Source organism: Lipotes vexillifer, unplaced genomic scaffold, assembly GCF_000442215.2.
Source record: "Lipotes vexillifer unplaced genomic scaffold, Lipotes_vexillifer_v1.1 scaffold200, whole genome shotgun sequence".
Classification (NCBI taxonomy): Eukaryota; Metazoa; Chordata; class Mammalia; order Artiodactyla; family Lipotidae; genus Lipotes; species Lipotes vexillifer.
Window position 1 is genome coordinate 91,837 of NW_006790475.1, and position 22,196 is coordinate 114,032.

At 39.9% G+C, this 22,196-nt stretch overlaps 1 protein-coding gene across 1 annotated transcript in view; it reads right to left on the reverse strand.

The window, feature by feature from the left end:
- OCA2 (OCA2 melanosomal transmembrane protein) overlaps positions 1–22,196 on the reverse strand; it is a 271,890-nt gene that overhangs the window by 8,588 nt on the left and 241,106 nt on the right. The window contains exon 21 of the mRNA XM_007463772.1: positions 15,694–15,787. Within this exon, the coding sequence (XP_007463834.1) occupies positions 15,694–15,787 (94 nt within the window). The remainder of the gene's footprint in view (positions 1–15,693; positions 15,788–22,196) is intronic.

The window sequence follows — 22,196 nt, forward strand, 5'->3', positions numbered from 1 at the left end:
TTGTAGAAATGTAGAACAGGTAAGTGGTTGCCAAGGGTTAAGTAGGGGGTGGGGATGGAAGGAAGTGGGTGTGGCTATAAAAGGGCAATGTGAGGGATTTTTTTTTTTTAGTGAAGAAAATGTTTTGTGTCTTGACTGCTTCAATGTCAATATCCTGACTGTGATATTGTAGTATGGTTTCACAATATATTACCATTGAGGGAAACTGGATAAATGGTACATAGGATCTCTTCATATTATTCTTTACAACTGCATGTGAATATACAACTATCTCAAAGTAAAAGCTTAATTAAAGTAATAAAAAAGGGAAACCAGAGGGGGAAATGTTCTCACGACTAAATCCATAATTACTAAGCTAAATAAATGTATATAGATAGACAGGTTGACTGAAAAATAAAGTTGAGGGTATATCCCCGAGTCTGGAGGCAAAAGTCAAAGAAGAAAATGCAGAGGAAAAATAATATACACAAGTTCAATATGGGAAACCCCAAATTCAACTACTAGAAAAATCTCAGAAAGGACAGAATGAAATGGAAGGGAGGAATTTATCAAAGAAATGATAGAAGTGGATTCTCCAGAGTAGAAGCAGCACATGAGTAAATACATACCTAATGCCATCTTTATGAAATTTTAGAACCCCAGGGAGCCTTAGAAACTTTCCCAGTGTCATACAACTAGAAAATCCCACAGCTGGGAATCAAATTCCTGCAGTCCAGCTCCAGAGTTTCTCCTCCTTACTCTCTTTACGTTGAAAACAAGTAACTAGAAATACTAGGTTCAACAAAAATGGTATGAAATTGTCACCAAATTTGAAGTAAATTAAAATGATGTGATTTTAAGCAGATGGTGAAACATAAGAAAGAAGACTTGATTGGACCTTGATCCTGGTGCACATCTTGGCCCTGCAGTGTGGCATTTACATAGGCAGGGTAGCATAAGTGTTGCTGATGGGTTTTCTCAGCTGGAGTGAACCTATGACCAAGCCAGTAGTTTCTGTTGCTTGTAGAACACATTGTGGTTGTTAATTTCCTTGACAAATCTGAGCTGTTTTATTTTACTTGTTGCCAAATCCACGTATTATTTGGATAAAAACAAACTAAAAATAATTTAAATATCTACTTGTAGGACACAGAAAACAAACAAAAATGAAGAATGCTTTAGGTCCAAGTATGCATGGTGTCCCTGACAAAGTTGTCTAGAGATTGTGGGTAATCCAGGCAGCACATGGCTACATTAAAACCTGTTGCTTCCTTTTGGTCAAGTTCATATCCTGAGTGGCAGGTAGTTCTATACATACTTTCCAAAGGGAATTCCAGTGCATAAAATTAATTTTTATGTTTTCTGTCAAATGAAACATTACCGCTTGTCTGAGAGTATGGTTTATTTACCTCAGATTGGATTGGTTGACATAGGACATTAGATTGAAGGTTCTTTATAAACATTTAAAATCGTCCTCAAGAACACGGCAGAAAATAGTTTTGGAAAATGTTCTTCTTCTGCCTCTAGATCCATACATTAGTTTTCATGTAGGACTACCCAGACATGCCAAGACAGGCAGCAGCTCTTTGTGTGCACAGCCCAACTTCTAACTCACACCTTTGTTAAATGGAAACTGGCCAGGTGGCCTGAGCCAGAGTAGTGACACCTAGGACTTCTTTCTCCCCACCACATGGAACCCATGCCATGTGAGGAACTATCAAAAGCCTGCTAGCATCTTATTAAACTACTGAAACAACCACTGACATATGAATGGTACGCTCACATTCATAATCTTAAGTGAACCTCAAGACTATCCTGTGAGATGCCCAGGGAAAGTTGTCATTTAACACAGAGGTAGCTGACTCCCCTATATCTCCTCCCCACCGATGACGGGGCAGGGACAGTCAGATGGATTCCTGCCCCTTGCCAGTGACCAACATGAGTGGGCCAGCCAAAGCTATTCTGTGTCAAGAAGACATTGTGAGGTGTCTTCTTGGGGGAGAGGCAACTTCTGGTAATGATTTCCCTGATTTTGAGAAAAAACTTTACGAAAGAGGGTAGTCCTGCTGATTTTTCTGGCTACCATCCATTGTTGTGTGGTGATGAGATTCCTGGAGCTGTTTCCAGCCCGAGTGTGGGGCCAGCTCTAAGTGTCGTTGACGGGTGGCAGAGCATGTAGGTGGAGACACCAAGAAGCCCTGCGACACCTCTAGACTTGCTCCACCACTGACTGCCTGTCACGGGAGATACTCTTCCTGTTGCTGACACCATCTTGTTTTGTATCTTCCTTTCCTTATAACCCAAACCATCCTAATCAATATAATAGAAACGTTCAGTGGTTTGCTCATGGTTACAAAACTTAGCAGATTTGAGATTTTGATCAACGTCTTCTGAATCCAAATCTAGCATTCTTTCCACTATGACAGCTGACACAATCTTTTTCCAATGTTTGTGTAGGATGTGCTGGCTGGCTAGAATTCTCTGTGGCTTCCCTGTACCCCACCTGCTTATGTAGCTTATCCACTCTGCTTGTCTCATTTGGCTGACCAATAAGTCACGGGGGCAACCTGTTTGTGAGCCTTTTGGCATAGCTTTTGTCCTCCTGATAAAAGTGTATTGGTACCAGTTCTCCTCCATGCTTTCTGCCTTGGATGCAGCCATGAAACATCTGTGATGAGAGGGATAGGCCAAGAGAATTGTGGAGACCGGCCTCTAATATTACAAGACATCAGGCTGATGCTTGCCAGCCCTCTGCCCCTCAGCTTCTTGTTATATGAGAAGAGATGATTTCCCTGAGTGTGTAAGCCTCTGTTAATCAGGTTTCTTTTACCTGTAGCTGAAAGCATTCTTAAAAGAAACAGAGCTCAGTGAGACTTAGTAAGTTAATGTTCTGCTTCCCATGTTACAAGGCCTTCAGGAAACCAAAAGACCTCATGCAAAGGGATGACTGAAAGGTGGATCTGGGGGAAGGAGGTCAGGCTATGCAGAGAGAGTTTAAGGGGAATAGTAGTCCCCACAGTGCCATCCATTCTACTTTCCTGAAAAAGTGGATAGAAATCAAATGAGCAAAGGCTGAGCAATGGCTGTACATGAGAGAAGTCAGCTTAGCCTTTGCTCATGTCTCTGCCTCATTCACTCTCCAGGGAGAGAGTCTGAGCCATAAGGCTCCTGACTTTACCTCTTTGTCCCCACACAGCCCTCTCACCCTGCCCAGGTCATCACACAGCCAGGGGGCCCAGCTGCTACCCCTTCCCTCACTCTGATCCTTGAAAATCTCCCCATTCCTTTCTCTGAATCCAGAAGTGCTCAGGAACAAATTAACCTGCTGAGCCAGTTCACCCTGGCAATGTGAAACATGAAATTGAAAGGGCCTTTCATTTTCTGGCAAGTGGTCCATTGCCAATGAGGAATTCCTACCCATTGCAGCATGATGAGATACTATTGATCTCAGCAATACCTGCCTGCCATTTTAACTGGGAAAAAAGGAGTATTTTTCTTTTCTTTTCTTTGCTTGGTACTCATTATCGTTTTTATTATTTTCTTTTGAATTTTTACTGAAGTATAGTTTATTTATAATACTGTGTTAGTTTCATGTGTATGGCAAAGTGATTTAGTTATATTTTTTCAGATGTTTTTCCATTATAGGTTATTACAGGATATTGAATATTTTTGCCTGTGTTATAAATCCTTGTTGCTTATCTATTTTATGTATAGTAGTTTGTGTCTGTTAATCACATTCTCCTAATTTATACTTCCTCCCTTTCCCCTTTAACCATAAGTTTGTTTTCTATGTTTTTTTGTGTGAGTCTATTTTTTGTATATACATTCATTTAATATTATTTTCTAGATTCAACATATAAGTGATATCAAATAATATTTGTGTTTCTCTAACTTAGTATGATATTCTCTTGGTCCATCCATGTTGCTGAAAATGGCATATTTCATTCTTTTTTAGAGCTAATATACCATTATATGTATATATATCACATCCATGTCTTGGCTATTGTAAATAGTGCTTCTATGAACATTGGGGTGCATGTATCTTTTTGAATTACAGTTTTCATCTTTTCTGGATGTATTCTATATATAGATTCTAGGGCTGCAATTGCTGTATCATATGGTAGCTTTACTTTTAGTTTTTAAAGGAACATTGATACAGTTTTCCATACTCACTGCACCAATTTACACTCCCACCAACAGTGTAGGGGGGTTACTTTTCTCCACACCCTTCCCAGCATTTATTATTTGTAGACTTTTTGATGATAGCCATTCTGACTGGTGTGAGGAGATATTTCATTGTGGTTTTGATTTGTATTTCTCTAAAAATTAGCAATATTGGACATCCTTTCATGTGTTCGTTGGTCATCTGTATTGGAGACCATGTCTATTTTGGAGAAATGTCTATTTAGGTTTTCAGCCCATTTCTGATTGGGTTGGGGTTTTTTTTTTTGTTATTTATTTATTTATTTATTTAGGCTGCATCAGGTCTTAGTTGCGGCATGTGGGATCTTTTGTTGTGGCATGCAGGCTCTTTGTCGCAGTGCCTGGGCTTTTCTCTAGTTGTGGAGTGCAGGCTTCTCTCTAGTTGTGGCCCACGGTGTCAGTTGCCTTGCAGCATGTGGGATCTTAGTTCCCTGACCAGGGATGGAACCCACGTCCCCTGCATTGGAAGGCGGATTCTTAACCACTGGACCGCCAGGAAAGTTCCCTGGGTTGTTTTTTTGATATTGAGTTTCTTTTTTTTTGCTTATAAATGTACCTTCTTCATTTTATTTTATTTTATTTTTTAACATCCTTATTGGAGTATAAATGCTTTACAGTGTTCTGCTGTATAACAAAGTGAATCAACCATAAGTATGCATGTATCCCCATTTCCTCTTCCTCTTGCCTCTCCCTACTACCCTCCCTATCCCACCCCTCTAGGTGGTCACAAAGCACCGAGCTGATCTCCCTGTGCTACGCGGCTGCTTCCCACAAGCTATCTATTTTATATTTGGTAGTGTATACATGTCAATGCCACTCTCTCACTTTATCCCAGCTTACACTTCCCCCTCCCTGGGTCCTCAAGCCTATCCTCTATGCCTGTGTCATTACTCCTGCCCTGCACCTAGGTTCTTCAGAGCCTTTTTTTGTTTTAGATTCCATGTATATGTTTTAGCATATGGTATTTGATTTTCTCTATCTGACTTACTTCACTCTGTATGACAGACTCTAGGTCCATCCACCTCACTACAAATAACTCAATTGAATTTCTTTTTATGACCGAGTAATAGTCCATTGTATATATGTGCCACATCTTCTTTAGTCAGTCATCTGTTGATGGACACATAGGTTGCTTCCATGTCCTGGCTATTGTAAATAGTGCTGCAGTGAACATTGTGGTACATGATTCTTTTTGAATTATGGTTTTCTCAGGGTATATGCCCAGGAGTGGGATTGCTGGGTCATATGATAGTTCTATTTTTTGTTTTCTAAGGAACCTCCATACTGTTCTCCATAGGGGCTATATCAATTTACTTTCCCACCAACAGTGAAAGAGGGTTCCGGTTTGTTCCACCCTCTCCAGCATTTATGGTTTGTAGATTATTTTGGTGACGGCCATTCTGACTGGTGTGAGGTGATACCTCATTGTAGTTTTGATTTGCATTTCTCTAATGATTAGTGATGTTGAGCATCCTTTCATGTGTTTTTTGTCAACCTGCATATCTTCTTTGGGGAAAAGCCTATCTAGGTCATCCTCCCAAATTTGGATTGGGTTGTTTGTTTTTTTTGATATTGAGCTGCATGAGCTGCTCGTATATTTTGGAGATTAATCCTTGGTCAGTTTCTTCATTTGAAAATATTTTCTCCCATTCTGAGGATTGTCTTTTGGTCTTGTTTATGGTTTCCTTTGCTGTGCAAAAGCTTTGAACTTTCATTAGGTCCCATTTGTTTATTTTTGTTTTTATTTCCATTTCTTTAGGAGGTGGGTCAAAAAGTATCTTGCTGTTGTTTATGTCATAGAGTGTAGTGCCTATGTTTTCCTCTAAGAGTTTTATAGTGTCTGCCCTTACATTTAGGTCTTTAATCCATTTTGAGTTTATTTTTGTGTATGGTGTTAGGGAGTGTTCTAATTTCATTCTTTTACCTGTAGCTGTCCAGTTTTCCCAGCACGACTTATTGAAGAGGCTGTCTCTTCTCCATTGTATATTCTTGCCTTCTTTATCACAGATAAGGTGACCATATGTGCGTGGGTTTATCTCTGAGTTTTCTATCCTGCTACATTGATCTATATTTCTGTTTTTGTGCCAGTACCATACTGTCTTGATTACTGTAGCTTTGTAGTATAGTCTGTAGTCAGAAAGCCTGATTACTCCAGCTCCTTTTCTTTCTCAAGATTGCTTTGGGTATTTTGGGTCTTTGATGTTTCCATACAAATTGTGAAATTTTCTGTTCTAGTTCTGTGAAAAATGCCATTGGTAGTCTGATAGGGATTGCACTGAATCTGTAGATTGCTTTGGGTAGTATAGTCATTTTCACAATGTTGGTTCTTCCAATCCAAGAACATGGTATATCTCTCCATCTGTTTGTATCATCTTTAATTTCTATCATCAGTGTCTTATAGTTTTCTGCATACAGGTCTTTTGGCTCCTTAGGTAGGCTTATTCATAGGTATTTTATTCTTTTTGTTGCAATGGTAAATGGGAGTGTTTCTGTAATTTCTCTTTCAGATTTTTCATCATTAGTGTATAGGAATGCAAGGGATTTCTGTGTATTAATTTTGTATCCTTCTACTTTACCAAATTCATTGATTAGCTCTAGTAGTTTTCTGGTAGCATCTTTAGGATTTTCTATGTATAGTATCATGTCATCTGCAAACAGTGACGATTTTACTTCTTTTCCGATTTGGATTCCTTTTATTTCTTTTTCTTCTCTGATTGCTGTGGCTATAACTTCCAAAACTATGTTGAATAATAGTGGTGAGAGTGGGCAGCATTGTATTTTTCCTGCTCTAGGGTAAATGGCTTTAGTTTTTCACCATTGAGCACAATGTTGGCTGTGGGTTTGTCATATATAGCCTTCCTTATGTTGAGGTAAGTTCCCTCTATGCCTATGTTTTGGAGGGGGTTTTTTTCTTTTATCATAAATGGGTGTTGAAGTATGTCAAAAAAATTTTCTGCATCTATTGTGATGATCATATAATTTTTCTCCTTCAATTTTCTAATATGGTGTATCACATTGGTTGATTTGCTTATATTGAAGAATCCTTGCTTTCCTGGGATAAATCCTAATTGATCATGGTGTATGATCCATTTAATGTGCTGTTGGATTCTGTTTGCTAGTATTTTGTTGAGGATTTTTGCATCTATATTCATCAGTGATATTGGCTTGTAGTTTTCTTTTTTTGTGACATCTTTGTCTGGTTTTGGTATTAGGGTGACGGTGGCCTCGTGGAAAGGGTTTGGGAGTGTTCCTCCCTCTGCTATATTTTGGAAGAGTTTGAGAAGGATAGGTGTTAGCTCTTCTCTAAATGTTTGTTAGAATTCGCCTGTGAAGCCATCTGGTCCTGGGATTTTGTTGGTTGGAAGTTTTGTTTTTTTTTTGCGGTACGCAGGCCTCTCACTGTTGTGGCCTCTCCCGTTGTGGAGCACAGGCTCCGGATGCGCAGGCTCAGCAGCCATGGCTCATGGGCCCAGCCGCTCCGCGGCATGTGGGATCTTCCCAGACCGGGGCAGGAACCCGTGTCCCCTGCATCAGCAGGGGGACTCTCAACCACTGTGCCACCAGGGAAGCCCGGTTGGAAGATTTTTAATCACAGTCTCAATTTCAGTGCCTGTGACTGGCTTGTTTATATTTTTATTTCTTCCTGGTTCAGTCTCAGAAGGTTGTGCTTTTCTAAGCATTTGTCCATTTCTTCCAGGTTGTCTATTTTTTTGGCATATAGATGCTTTTAGTAATCTCTCATGATCCTTTGTATTTCTGCAGTGTCAGTTGTTACTTCTCCTTTTTCATTTCTAATTCTACTGATTTGAGTCTTCTTTTATTTCTTGATGAGTTTTGCTAATGTTTTATCAATTTGGTTTATTTTCTCAAAGAATCAACTTTTAGTTTTATTGATCTTTGCTATTGTTTCTTTCATTTCTTTTTCATTTATTTCTGATCTGATATTTATGATTCTTGCCTTCTGCTGACTTTTGGGGGTTTTGTTCTTCTTTCTCTAATTGCTTTAGGTGTAAGTTTAGATTGTTTATTTGAAATGTTTCTTATTTCCTGAGGTACGATTGCATTGCTATTAACTTCCCTGTTATAACTGCTTCTACTGCATCCCATAGGTGTTGGGTCATCTTGTATTCATTGTCATTTGTTTCTAGGTATTTTTTTATTTCCTCTTTGATTTCTTTAATGATCTCTTGGTTTAGTAGTGTATTGTTTACCCTCCATTTGTTTGTATTTTTTACAGATTTTTTCCTGTAATTAATATCTAGTCTTATAATGTTGTGGTTGGAAAAGATACTTGATATGATTTTAATTTTCTTAAATTTACCAAAGTTTAATTTGTGACCCAAGATATGATCTATCCTGGAGAATATTCCAGGAGCACTTAAGAAGAAAGTGTATTCTGTTGTTTTGGGATGGAATATCCTATAAATATCAATTAAGTCTGTCTTGTTTAATATAGCATTTTAAGTTTGTGTTTCCTTATTTATTTTCATTTTGGTTGATCTGTCCATTGGTGAAAGTGGGGTGTTAAAGTCCCCTTCTATGATTATGTTACTGTCGATTTCCCCTTTTTTGGCTCTTAGCATTTGCCTTATGTATTGAGGTGCTCCTATGTTGGGTGCATAAATATTTACAGTTGTTATATCTTTTTCTTGGACTGATCTTTTGATCATTATGTAATGTCCTTCTAAGTCTCTTGTAATAGTCTTTATTTTAAAGTGTATTTTGTCTGATATGAGAATTGCTACTCCAGCTTTCTTTTTTTTTGGTATGTGGGTCTCTCACTGTTGTGACCTCTCCCATTGTGGAGCACAGGCTCCAGACATGCAGGCTCAGCAGTCATGGCTCACGGGCCCAGCTGCTCTGTGGCATGTGGGATCTTCCCAGACCGGGGCACAAACCCGTGTTCCCTACATCAGCAGGCGGACTCTCAACCACTGCGCCACCAGGGAAGCCCTCCAGCTTTCTTTTGATTTCCATTTACATGGAATATCTCTTTCCATCCCCTCACTTTTAGCCTGTATGTGTCCCTAGGCCTGAAGTATGTCTCTGGTAGACAGCATATATATGGGTCTTGTCTTTGTAGCCATTCATCCAGTCTACATCTTTTGGTTGGAGCATTTATTCCATTTACCTCTAAGGTAGTTATCAATATGTATTTTCCTATTACCATTTTCTTAATTTTGGGGGGTTTGTTATGGTAGGTCTTTTCCTTCTCTTGTGTTTCCTGCCTAGAGAAGTTCCTTTAGCATTTGCTGTAAAGCTGGTTTGGTGGTGCTGAATTCTCTTAGCTTCTTCTGTTCTGTAAAGGTTTTAATTCCTCCATCAAATTGGAATGATATCCTTGCTGGATAGAGTAATATTGGTTGTAGGTTTCTCCCTGTCATCACTTTAAATATGTCCTGCCAGTCCCTTCTGGCTTGCAGAGTTTCTGCTAAAAGATCAGCTTTTAACCTTATGGGCTTTCCCTTGTTTGTTAATTTTTGCTTTTCCCTTGGTGCTTTTAGTATTTTTTCTTTTATTTAATTTTTGATAGTTTGATTAGTATATGTCTAGTCATGTGTCTCCTTGGATTTATCCTGTATGGGACTCTGTGCACTTCCTGGACTTGATTGACTATTTCCTTACCCATATTAAGGAAGTTTTCAGCTATAATCTCTTCAAATATTTTTTCAGTCTCTTTTTCTTTCTTTTCTTCTTCTGGGACCCCTATAGTTTGAATGTTGGTGCATTTAATGTTGTCCCAGAGGTCTCTGAGACAGTCCTCAGTTCTTTTCATTGTTTTTTCTATATTCTGCTCTGCAGTAGTTATTTCCACTATTTTGTATTCCAGGTCACTTATCCATTCTTCTGCCTCAGTTATTCTGCTATTAATTCCTTCTAGAGAATTTTAAATTTCATTTATTGTGTTGTTCATCATTGTTTGTTTGCTCTTTAGTTCTTCTAGGTCCTTGTTAAAAGTTTATTGTATTTTCTCCATTCTATTTCCAAGATTTTGGATAATCTTTACTCTCATTACTCTGAATTCTTTTTCAGGTAGACTGCCTATTTCTTCTTCATTTGTTTGGTCTGGTAAGGTTTTTGCCTTGCTCCTTTATCTGCTGTGTATTTCTCTGTCTTCTCATTTTGCTTAACTTACTGGGTCTGGGGTCTCCTTTTCACAGTCTTCGTGTTTGTAGTTCCCGCTGTTTTTGGTGTCTGCTCTCAGTGAGTAAGGTGGGTTCAGTGTGTTCTGTAGGCTTCCTGATGGTGGGGACTGGTGCCTGTGTTCTGGTGGATGAGGCTGGATCTTCTCTTTCTGGTGGGAAGGACTACATCCAGTCGTGTGTTTTGGGGTGTTTCTGAACTTATTATGATTTTAGGCAGCCTCTCTGCTAATGGGTGGGTTTATGTTCCTGTCTTTCTAGTTGTTTACCATAGGGTGTCCAGCACTGTAGCTTGCTTGTCATTGACTGGGTCTTAGAGTTGAAATGGAGATCTCTGGGAGAGGTTTCACCATTTGATATTATGTGGGGCTGGGAGGTCTCTGGTAGACCAATGTCCTATAGTCAGCTCTCCCTCCTCTGAGGCTCAGGTCTGACACCCAGCTGGAGCACCAAGACTCTGTCAGCCACTCAGCTCAGAAGAAAAGGGAGAAAAAGAAAGAAAGAAAGAAGGAAAGAAAGGAGAAAGAAAGAAAGAAAGAGAGAAAGGAAGAAAGAAAAAAGAAAGGAAGGAAGGAAGGAAGGAAGGAAGGAGGGAATGGAGGAAAAGAATGTTATTAAAATAAAAAATTATCAAAAAGTAAATAATTATCAAAAGTAATTTAAAGAAAGAGAGAAGGCAAGAAGAAAGCAACCAAACCAAAAAACAAATCCATCAATGATAACAAGCACTAAAAACTATACTAAAAAACAAAAACAAAAAAGGACAGTCAGAACACTAGGACAAATGGCAAAAGCAAAGCTATATAGACAAAAATCACACAAAGAAGCATACACATACACACTCACAAAAAGAGAAAAAGGAAAAAAGATATATATATTTATATAAAGGAAGGGAGCAACCAAATCAATAAACAAATCTACCTATGATAATAAGCTCTAAATACTAAACTAAGATAAATATAAAACCAGGAACAAATTAGATGCAGAAAGTAAACCCCAAGTCTACAGTTGCTTCCAAAGTCCACCACCTCAATTTTGGGATGATTCGTTGTCTATTCAGGTATTCCACAGATGCAGGGTACATCAAGTTGACTGTGAAGAGTTAATCTGCTGCTCCTGAGGCTACTGGGAGAAATGCCCCTTTCTCTTGTTTGCAGAGCTCCTAAGGTTCAGCATTGGATTTGGCCCCGCCTTGGCCTGTAGGTCGTCTGAGGGTGTCTTTTGGGAAGTCTGAGGTCTTCTGCCAGCGTGCAGTAGGTGCTCTATAGGAGTTGTTCCACATGTAGATGTAGTTTTGCTGTATTTGTGGGGAGGAAGTTGATCTCCCAGTCCCACTCCTCTGCCATCTTGAAGGAGTTGCCTCCAGATTGGCCTTTTTTCACTCCACATAATTCTCTGGAAATTCATCAAGGTTGTCACTTGTATCAATAACTCATTTATTTTTTATTGCTGAGTAGCTTTCCCTGGTATGGATGTATTGTATCACAGTTTGTTTAAACATTTATTGTTGAAGGACATCATATTTGTTTCTACTTTTTGGCTATTATACATAAAGCTTCCATAAACATTTGTGTACAGGTTTGGGGGTGAACATAAGTTTTTATTTTTCTAGAATAAATTCCTAGTAGTGTAATTGCTGAGTTTTATGGCAGTTGCACGTTTAGTTTCTTAAGACATTGCCAAACTGTTTTCCAGAGTGATGGACATTTTACATTTCCAACAACAATGTCTGAGTGATCCATTTTTTCCACATTCTGGTCAGCATTTGGTGTTTTCGCTATTTTTTATTTTAGCCATTCTTATAGGTGTGTGATGATATCTTATCATGGTTTTAAGATTTTTTTTTTTTGATGCGGACCATTTATAGTCTTTATTGAATTTGTTGCAATATTGCTTCTCTTTTATGTTTTGGTTGTTTGGCTGCCAGGCATGTGGGATATTAGGTTCCCGACCAGGAATCAAACCTGCACCCCCCTGCCATTGGAAGGCAAAGTCTTAACCACTGGACTGCCAAGGAATTCCCTTATCATGGTTTTAATTTGCATTTTCCTAATGGTTAATAATGCTGAACATCTTTTCATGTGCTTATTTACAATTTATATGTCCTCCATTCCATATGTATATTTATAAATTCTATAGATATAGATATAAACAAAAAAATCTTGCTAAGATTTTGGTAGAAATTGCATTAAACCTAAATATTAATTTGGGGACAGTTTACATTTTTACTATGTGGAGCCTTCCAATCCATGAACACTGTATGTCTTCCCAATTATTTGGATCTTCATTAATTTCTTTTATAAGCGTATTGTAATTTCAGCTTCAGTATTTAATTTTTTGAGTGATTCTAAATAGTATTGTATATTTAATTGTGGTTTCCATGTGTTCATTGCTAAAAGTGATTTTTGTATGTCTATCTTGTATCCAGTGACCTTGCTGAGCTCACAAATTAGTTATATGGTTTTCTGATTTTTTAAAAAATAGATTCCTTGGTATCCACCAAGACAATCCTGTCATCTATGGTAGGAACCATTTTATTTCTTCCTTTCCAATCTGTATACCTTTTATTTCCTTTTCTTGCCTTATTGCGCTAGGTAGATTTTCCAGCACTATGCTGAATAAGAGAGGTAAGAGCAGACATCCTTTCCTTGTTCCCAATCTTAGGGGACAAACATTCAGTATTTCAACAGTAAGTATGAGGTTATCTGCAGGGTTTTTGTAGGTGTTCTTTACCAAGGTAGTGGTATGCTGAACAATTTATGTAAAGAACTACTGAGATAAAAGTATAATATTTGCACATACACACACACACACTGAAGAGCGCATCCCCATTTGTGCCAGGCTGTCAGTGCAGGGCATGGAGCCAATCTAATCTGTTGCTGAGCTGGACCTGGCTTTGTTTCACCTTAAGTTGAATTCAATTTCCCACCAGCTGCAAATGTTTTGAGGGTGGGATGAGGAGTTCTCTGAAACAGAGATATGAGCAAAGGAAGATTCTGGGTTTCTGGCTATATATCTGAGTTATCAATTTCCTAACAGGTTTGTAACCTGCTGATTGCTGAAGATTCTCTCTGAAGTTCTGTCATGGCTGTTCACCCTTCAAAAGGTGGCTCTCTGCCCTGTCCCCACTTCAGTGTAGTCTGCAAAGGCTCAGAATGTCTCTGAAGCTTTTCTCACATTGGTTCTGCAGCATAACCCACTTCACTGCACACTCTACAAAGGCACTAAGAGATTTCACTTAGCTTTTCTGTTCTTCAGGAACCATTTAGAAAATGTCCCATCCCCACCTAACTAAAAATTGGCTTTGATTTCTTTTGAAGCTGTTACTAGCTTTGTAATATACCATGTATTTGCTTTCTCTCCTTCACTGCCTTACCTCACTTCCTCCCTCAGTCTTCCTGCCCTAGAAGTACATGTCCCAATAAATCTTCAGCATGCAAACTTGCCTCAACCTCTGCCTTCTAGGACACCCAGGCTAAGGCAGATTTTTATTAAGACTTATTTGAATTGTTCTTAGCTCTTAGTAAAAAGAGCAACCAAAAGGTACTGAGAGAAGACCAGGAAAGACTTTTTGTTTCAAACTATTTAGTGAGTCACACCCAATTTATAGAACAAATGACATTTCTCAAACCAACTGAAAATTCCTATTTAAAATGGTCTTCAAAATGTCAAACGCTGTGGGACTGGGGAATTATGGTTTAATGGGTACAAAGTTTCAGTTTGGGATGATGAAAAAGTTCTGGAGATGGATAGTGGTGATGATTGCACAATATGAGTGCACTTAATGTCACTGAACTGTACACTTAAAATTGGTTAAAATTGTAAACTTTATGCTATGTATATTTTACCAGAATTTTTTAAATTCTCAAACTCTGAGTTAATGAGAGAAGTTCCCCCAACAGAATAAACGTAGAGCTAACACCCAGCACAAGTAGGCATCCACTGTACCAGGAAAAAGTACCATTCAATGACCAGAGCTACTAGGTTAGAAAGATCCCATGGCTTATTACTTTTATTGTTCGCTATAGCTATACCCCTGTTTACAAAAGGGGCTCAGTCAACAAATGCTTAATCATATTTTAAGTTATTAGCCATAGAAATGGTCCACATTAACTTATCTCCTTGATAATCCCCTCCATATTCATTCTACATGTTCTGGGGGAATCTGAACTAGCCCAGGAGGCTTCTCATCCTTTGAGACCCAGCTCAAAACTTTCCCTCTGGAGAGTCATTCCTGACTTTCCCCCAGTCTCCCTGGTACCCTCTGAGCGCTCTATGCACATGGCTATGAGAGGATACGTTTATGTTATAATCTTAGCTTAGGTGACTGTCTCCCCACTCTGAAGGATAATGCCAGGGTATAGAAGATGCTCAATAAGGTTTAATGAACCAAATTCCACACAGAGGACACATTTCCAGGTGTCTTTGGATTCTGTCTCTACCACTGATATTAAATGTAGCTGTGAATGCAGTTATTGCTTTCCCTGGGGCTGATCTCAGATGGGGGCAATTTTAACAACCCTGCACTCAGAACATGAGGCCTCAGTTGCTGGATTAGATGAATTAGCTCTCCAGAAATCACAGCAACTTCACTGAATGACATTAATCTCCCTTTACAAACAAGAAGATAAACTAAAAAGAAGGCTGTTGATCTAATAGTTGAGACAAATCAAAGAACAGGGAAAGATAACTATCTAAGAGTATCTGGATGTAAAAATAAAAACTTAAAAGGTATCTAGTGTGTTTATCTAAGATTCTCACAATCCTCTTGTATTCCCAAAGGTGATTAGGCCTCCTTCCGAATACAATCACGTCCAAAGACTTTGTGTTTACTCACCAGAGGTTAGTCTCTCCCAACATTTTTCTAATTGGCTTTTCAATGACTCCACAGGACAACATACTCCTCCAGCCAAAAAGAATTTAAAAAAATCTTTCTTCTTACTCTTAGGTTAGAGTCTCTACTTCTTAGCTTACTCATTCATCACTTCACCACCCCAACACACACTCCTTAAAAAGGGAATAAGAAGCTGCCACTGAGGATGGTTTCTGATTCAATATCTGTTTCTAAACCTATGCCACATCTGCATTCAGTGTGGGAGCAGGTTAACTTTGAGATGTCATAATGATCATCCTCAGGCCACAGACTTAGAATGTCAGGGGCAGTTCTGCATAGAGTGAGAAGTGACAGGCCTTGCAGAGGAACTGAGTATGTTTAGAACTGCTCCAGTCAAAGGTGAAGATGGGTTTCCACTCAGGAAATCATCTGGACTATTCTTACTTTACTTGCAATTTGGCATGCATTAATTATCACTTCAGGCTCACCACAGTGTCAGGGGGCCCTCTCTCAAATGCATTAACACTCCCTTACCTCCCAGGCAGGCGCCAAAGGCAAGGGCATACATGAGCGGTGGCACAGGCAGGTTGACCTCAGGGTCTCTGCTCAGGTTCAGGAGCACAGGAATCTGTGGAGGAAAAGGACATTGATATCAGGTCCATGGAAGCCCAGAGGAGTTTCCCATTCTATGACCAACTAGCAAAATCCAAAGCACTTTTTTAGCAGTCAAACTGCATGGAGCACAGGATGTTCAAAAGGAAATCAAAGCAACCTTTGGAATCCACAAAACCTTGAGTTTGAGACCATCAGTAAGTCTTTGTTTCCAGCCACATGACCGATTGGTCCCCCTTCTCCTCAGCTCCTTCTCCAGCTGCTGCTGTGGATTCCTAAATGGGGTGAAGTCGCATAGAATCTAACACAGTGTTTGGGACCACAACCATCTAACCAGCATTTATTAACCCTGCAGTGGATCAAGTCCTACACTAACTCCATGCATACATCATCTTATTTAATCCTCAAACTTCCTCCAGGTGTGTATGTTATACCCTCAATTGATAGATAAGGACATCGAGACATGGAGAGACACAGATCTTGTAAGTGGCTAAGCCAGAATCAGTTCTCTGATTCCAAACTGCATGCAGGTAAACCGGTGCTAAACCATTTCTCACCACTGCCTCTGTGCAGTCACCCCACACCTGCTGATGTTCATGATGTAACAAGCATCAGATTCAATGACTAGGAAGTAGTATTCTCTAGTAAATCATGACAACATCCAGTGCATCTTTCTAATAGGGATAAATTTCACATTATACTAATTAGTGAAACACGTAGCAATTGTGACGTTTCTGTGTGAAATTTATGTTCCCAAAACATGTCCCCTTGTGGCTCATGTTGCTAATGAAGGACAGAAGCAGATGTACTCATTGGACCTGCTTCCAGCACGCTCAGGAGATGTTAGTCCATGTTACCACTGTTAGGTACCTCAGAGCAGCCCATTAGAGGTTAAGGAGGGACCCCTGGATCTGCTGCCTTGGAACAGTTGCCTTGTGTGAACCTCTGTAAAGAGCAGAAAGAGGAGGGCCCCAACAGTAACCCATCTGGAAAGGACTACCCAAAATCACAGATAGAAAGATAAAAACAATGTGGAGATATGTAAATGACATGTGATTTCATTTGCTATAGAGAACTAGGGGACAACAGAGCTACACTCTACTGGACACCAGGTTTCCTGATGTCATAAAAGCAACACCTCATTGCTTATTTGGGAAGATTGGATCACTCCTCATCCTTTTATCTCTGCAATAGGACTTCACTTGCATGCCTTCTGCAGTGGTCTCCAGTGAAACAGACAGATCTACTTCCCTACCCCACTGACTTTGGCCTTGGCCAGTGGCTTTTTTGACCAGTTGGTGGACTAGACAGAAGCACCCCATGTTACTGTAAGCCCCTCTGAAGCTTCAGGTTCGGCTATGAGAAGAGCAAATCCCAGGAAGTATTGCCACCTCTTGGTGTCCCCAGAGGGAGGACATGTGGAAGAGCCCCATAAGTGCCAGTAGAGCCCTGACCAATGGGCTGCGGCCAACCAACAGACCTATGCACCTACGATACACACTCCTCTTCCAGTCCTGCCAAAAGCTCTCCAGAGTTGCCTTGCAGGGTCTGAGAAAGAGCCCTTCTTATTAGCTGGGTCCAGGGAGAATTTCAGTTCACTTTTTCATTCTCGGTAGCCCCAAATATTTACTGGAAGAGAAATGAGTAACATCCTAGGAAGTCTACTTCACAAAGAAACAGAAATTCCTGTCAGAAGGGTCCCCTGAGCAGTCCCCATGGCAAATTTCAATCCTTGCTTCTGTTGTCTCATGATGAACCCAATTATTCTCACAGAGGAAATTTCAGACTTGAAGTCTTGGTTCTTTGGAGAAAGGAGCAAAGTAGGGCTTCTCCCAGCACCCAGTCATCAATGAGCAGAGCAAACACATACACAGTGTGGCCACCAGGCACCATACACACCAAGCAGCATGCTGTCAGAAAAGGCCAACCTCCACCCTAAAGGACTTCATGTGTTAGTTGGCTCGAAGAAACAGACTTGGAACATCTAAGCACAGGATGCTGGGCCCTTGTCAGGGGTACTGAGGTGTAAAATTTGGAAGGGGTCCTTGACCCTAGTGCTACTAAAAATCAAGACAACTGTTCCTGCGCACATGTTCCAAACCATATAGTTACAAGTACCAGATTCTGTTATATGCTGATGGCTGCAGAAAGATATCCACCAAAAAAAGCCCTGGGAGAGATCTAGAGTCCTCTGAAGAAACGTCAGCAACATAGTGGAACAAAAAACTTGAGAATAACCACACAAAAGTGAAGGAAACAGCATTGGTCAGGCCCCCACTCCACAGCCTACAAGAATGGGTTGTTGTCTCACTGGCTTCATACCAGGTCCGAGAAAGCTTCATTTTGCCTGCATCATCCCATTCCCCAAGACAACACTGCTCAGCACAAAGTGGGAACTTCCTATTTAGAAATAATTCCCCTCACTGGTAAACAGAAAGCAGGATGAGCAAACCTACTTCCCCAGCCTTTCAGGGAACTGCACAAAGGACCCACTTTTGTTTCACCCCAGCCAGAAACTGTCAAACCTGAGTTGTATAGAAGCAGTTAAGAACAAGGAAGAAAAGCAGGGACTACCAGTGTCAGCCTCACACTAGGGGTTACTATGGTTTCCAGCGACCTGCTCTATAGATGATTCTGGTAGCTTTCACCACTGAAGAAACCAATGACCAGCACAGTTGCTGCAGACCTCCTGAATATTTTACTGGTTTATGCCCCACAAGTATTTGTGTTCACTGACGCAAGCCATCTGAGTCCCTTCCCAATCCCTCATGCAAGGCCCCACCATAACCTGGGACCAGGACCAGTAGCCAGCTCACACCAGAAGCTGTGAAAATGCAAGATAGCAGCCTAGAATCCTGCAGGTGACCACCCCCATGGTAGCTCCACCAGCTGTGTTCTTATGCACCACTGGACTGACACCAGTCACTAACTTCGACTTGCCATTCCTGTGGCAAGATCTTGCAACCACAGGACTGTACCACAATAGCCAAGGTCCACAGTTGCTTGTGGACCCCGGTTCAGCTCTATGTCTTGTCACTGGCTTATACTACTCTGGTCACCTGTAGCTAACCCCTCCAACTGTACACCTGCATGACCCCAGTCTGACTCCCAAAACTAGCCTCCACTGCCATGTACCCATGGCAAGAACCAGCAGCTATGGAAGTATACACCAAGAGCAGGGTCCCTGCAGCTTCCATTGCAACTACAGGTAGCCTCAGTCTTTGCTGCGTCACCAGAACCCTATCAGTATATGCGTGTTTGTAATTGGCCCTTGCCACCACACAGGCACCTGCTGCTGGCACCTGCAGCCAAGTGTATGTACACCACCAGCTCTGATAACCACTTTTATCAACCCTGGTCCCTAGCGCAGGAACTGGAGGCACAACTGAGGACCACAACAGTCCTTGCAGTCCCTGTGGACCATCCACACCACTCACCAAGTACCACACAGTATCAGTGATGTGGACTCCATCATGCTGAGCCAACAAATCACCATGCACCCTGGAACTAGAGTTTCCACATGCCCTCACAATTGGTACCCTGTGCTCAGGTCATCGTACTCTCAAGCATGTCCCCAACTGCAGGTGAAGATATTTTCCATAAAGTCTGGAAGAGATGGCTGCTTCTACACATGTGCAGATACTTGTGCCAGGCTACAAGGAACAAGAAGAATCAGGGAAACATGACTCAACCAAAGAAAGAGTGTAAACTTCCAATGATTGACCCCAAAGAAATGGAGACTCAGGAATTGTCAGGCACAGAATTCAAAATAATTGTTCTAAAAATGCTCAGAGAGCTACAAGAGAACTCAAGTAAACAATTTAGAAAAAATAGGAAAACAAAACAAGAGCAAAATGAGAAGCTCAACAAAGAGATAGAAAACATTAAAAAGAACCAAACAGAAATTTTGGAGCTGAAGAATACAATGACAGAACTGAAAAATTCAATAGAGAGCTTCAACAGCAGACTGGATTAAGCAGGAGAATCAGTGAGCTCAAAGACAAGTCATTCGAAATTATCTAATCAGAGGAGCAAAAAGAAAAGAGAATGAAGAGAAATGTAGAGAGCCTACAGAAAAAAACCTATGTATCATTGTAGTCCCAGAAGGGGAAGAGAAGAAAGGGGGCAGAAAGCTTACTTAAAAGAAATAATGGCTAAGAACTCCCAAATCTGGGGGAAGATTTTGATAATCCAAGTTCATGAAGCTAATAAATCACCCCAAAATTTCAATCTAAAATAATCTTCTCTAAGACACATTATAACAAAAGTGTCTAAAATCAAAGACAAAGAGAGAATTTTAAAAGCAGCAAGAGAAAATAAATTTCTCTCATACAAAGGAATCCCCCACAAGGCTATCAGTGGATTTCTCAGTAGAAATCTTAACAATTCACAAGAGAATGGGATGATATATTCAAAGTGCTGGAAGAAAAAAACCTGCCAACCAAAAACACTTTACCTAGCAAAGCTGTCCTTCAGAAATGAAGGAAAGATAAAGACTTTCCCAAACAAACAGAAGCTGAGGGAGTTCATTACCACTAGACCAGCCTTGCAAGAAATGCTGAAGAAAATTCTTCAAGTTGAATTGAAAACATGCTAATTAATAACATGAAAAAAGGAAAGTATAAAATTTACTGGTAAGTATACAGTCAAATTCAGAATGCTCTAACACTGTAATGGTGATGTGTGAATCACTTAACCCTAGTATAAAGGTTAAAAGATGAAAGTATTAAAATATCTATAGTTACAGTAACTTTTTAGTGAAAACACAAGATTAAAAGATGTACATTGTGACACCAAAAACATTAAATGTAGTGTGAAGTAAAATAATAGAATTTTTGTATGCAATTAAAGTTGAGTCATTAGTTAAAATAGAATGTTATAAGATATTTTAATAAGGCTTCAGGTTAACCACACTACAAAAACCTATAGCATATACACAGAAGATAAAGAGAAGAGAATGAAAACATACCACTACAGAAGATTATCAATTTACAAAGGAAGACAACAAGAAAGATACAAAGGAACTACAAAATAGCCAGAAAACAACAATTAACAAGACAGCAATAGTCTTTACCTATCAACAATTACTTTAAATATAAATGGATTAAATTCTGTAATCAAAAGGCACAGAGTGGATGAATGGATTTAAAAAAAGAAAAACAAACAAACGATAAAAAACAAGCCCCAACTATATGCTGCCACAGGACACACATAAGCTCAAGGTGGAGTGATGGAAAAAGATATTCCATGCAAATGAAAACCAAAAGAGAGCAGAAGTAGATTTTTTATGTCAGAAAAAATAGACTTTAAGTCAAAAACTGTTAAGAGACCAAAAAAGTCACTATATAATAATAAAGGAGTCAATTCATTGATAGTTTTTACAATTGTGAATATATGTGTATCATACATCAGAGCACCTAACTATATTAAGCAACTATTAACAGATCAGTGGATTTCAATGCCCTGTGTAAAGAAATATCATCCAGACAGAAAATCAATGAAGAAATATTGGGTTTAAACTACACTTTAAAATAAATACTCCTAACAGTCATATACAGAACATTCCATCCAATAGCAGCAAAATGCACATTCTTCACAAGCACACACTGAGCATTCTCCAGGATAGATTATACATTAGGTCACAAAACAAGTCTTAAGAAATTTAAGAATAAAGAAATCATAACAATGATCTTTAACAATTACAATGGTGTGGAACTAGACATCAATAACAAGAAGAAAGCTGGACAACTCACAGAAATATGGAAATGAAACCACATGCTCCTGAAGAATCAATGGGTCAAAGAAGAAATCAAAAGGGAAATAAAAAAAAAATATCTAGACAGACCTTCAAGATGGTGGAGGAAAAAGACGTGGAGATCATCTTCCTCCCCACAAATACATCATAAATACACCTACATGTGGAACAACTCCTACAGAACATCTACTGAATGCTGGCAGAAGACCTCAGACAACCCAAAAGGCAAGGAACTCCCCAATGTACCTGGGTAGGGCAAAAGAAAAAAGAAAAAACAGAGACAAAAGAATAGGGACAAGACCTGCACCTCTGGGAGGAAGCTGTGAAGGAGGAAAAATTTCCACACACTAGAAAGCCCCTTCACTGGTGGAGACAGGGGTGGCAGGGGGGAAGTTTCAGAGCCATGTAGGAGAGCACAGCAATAGGGGTGCAGAGGGCAAAGTGAAGAGATCCCCACAAAGAGGATTGGTGCCAAACAGCAATCACCAGCCTGAGACATTTGTCTGCTCACCCACTGGGGCGAATGGAGGCTGGGAGCTGAGGCTTAGGATTCAGAGGTCAGATCCCAGGGAGAGGACTGGGGTTGGCTGTGTGAACAAAGCCTAAATGGGGCTAGTGCACCACAGCTAGCCAGGAGGGAGTCTTGGGGAAAGTCTGGAACTGCCTAAGA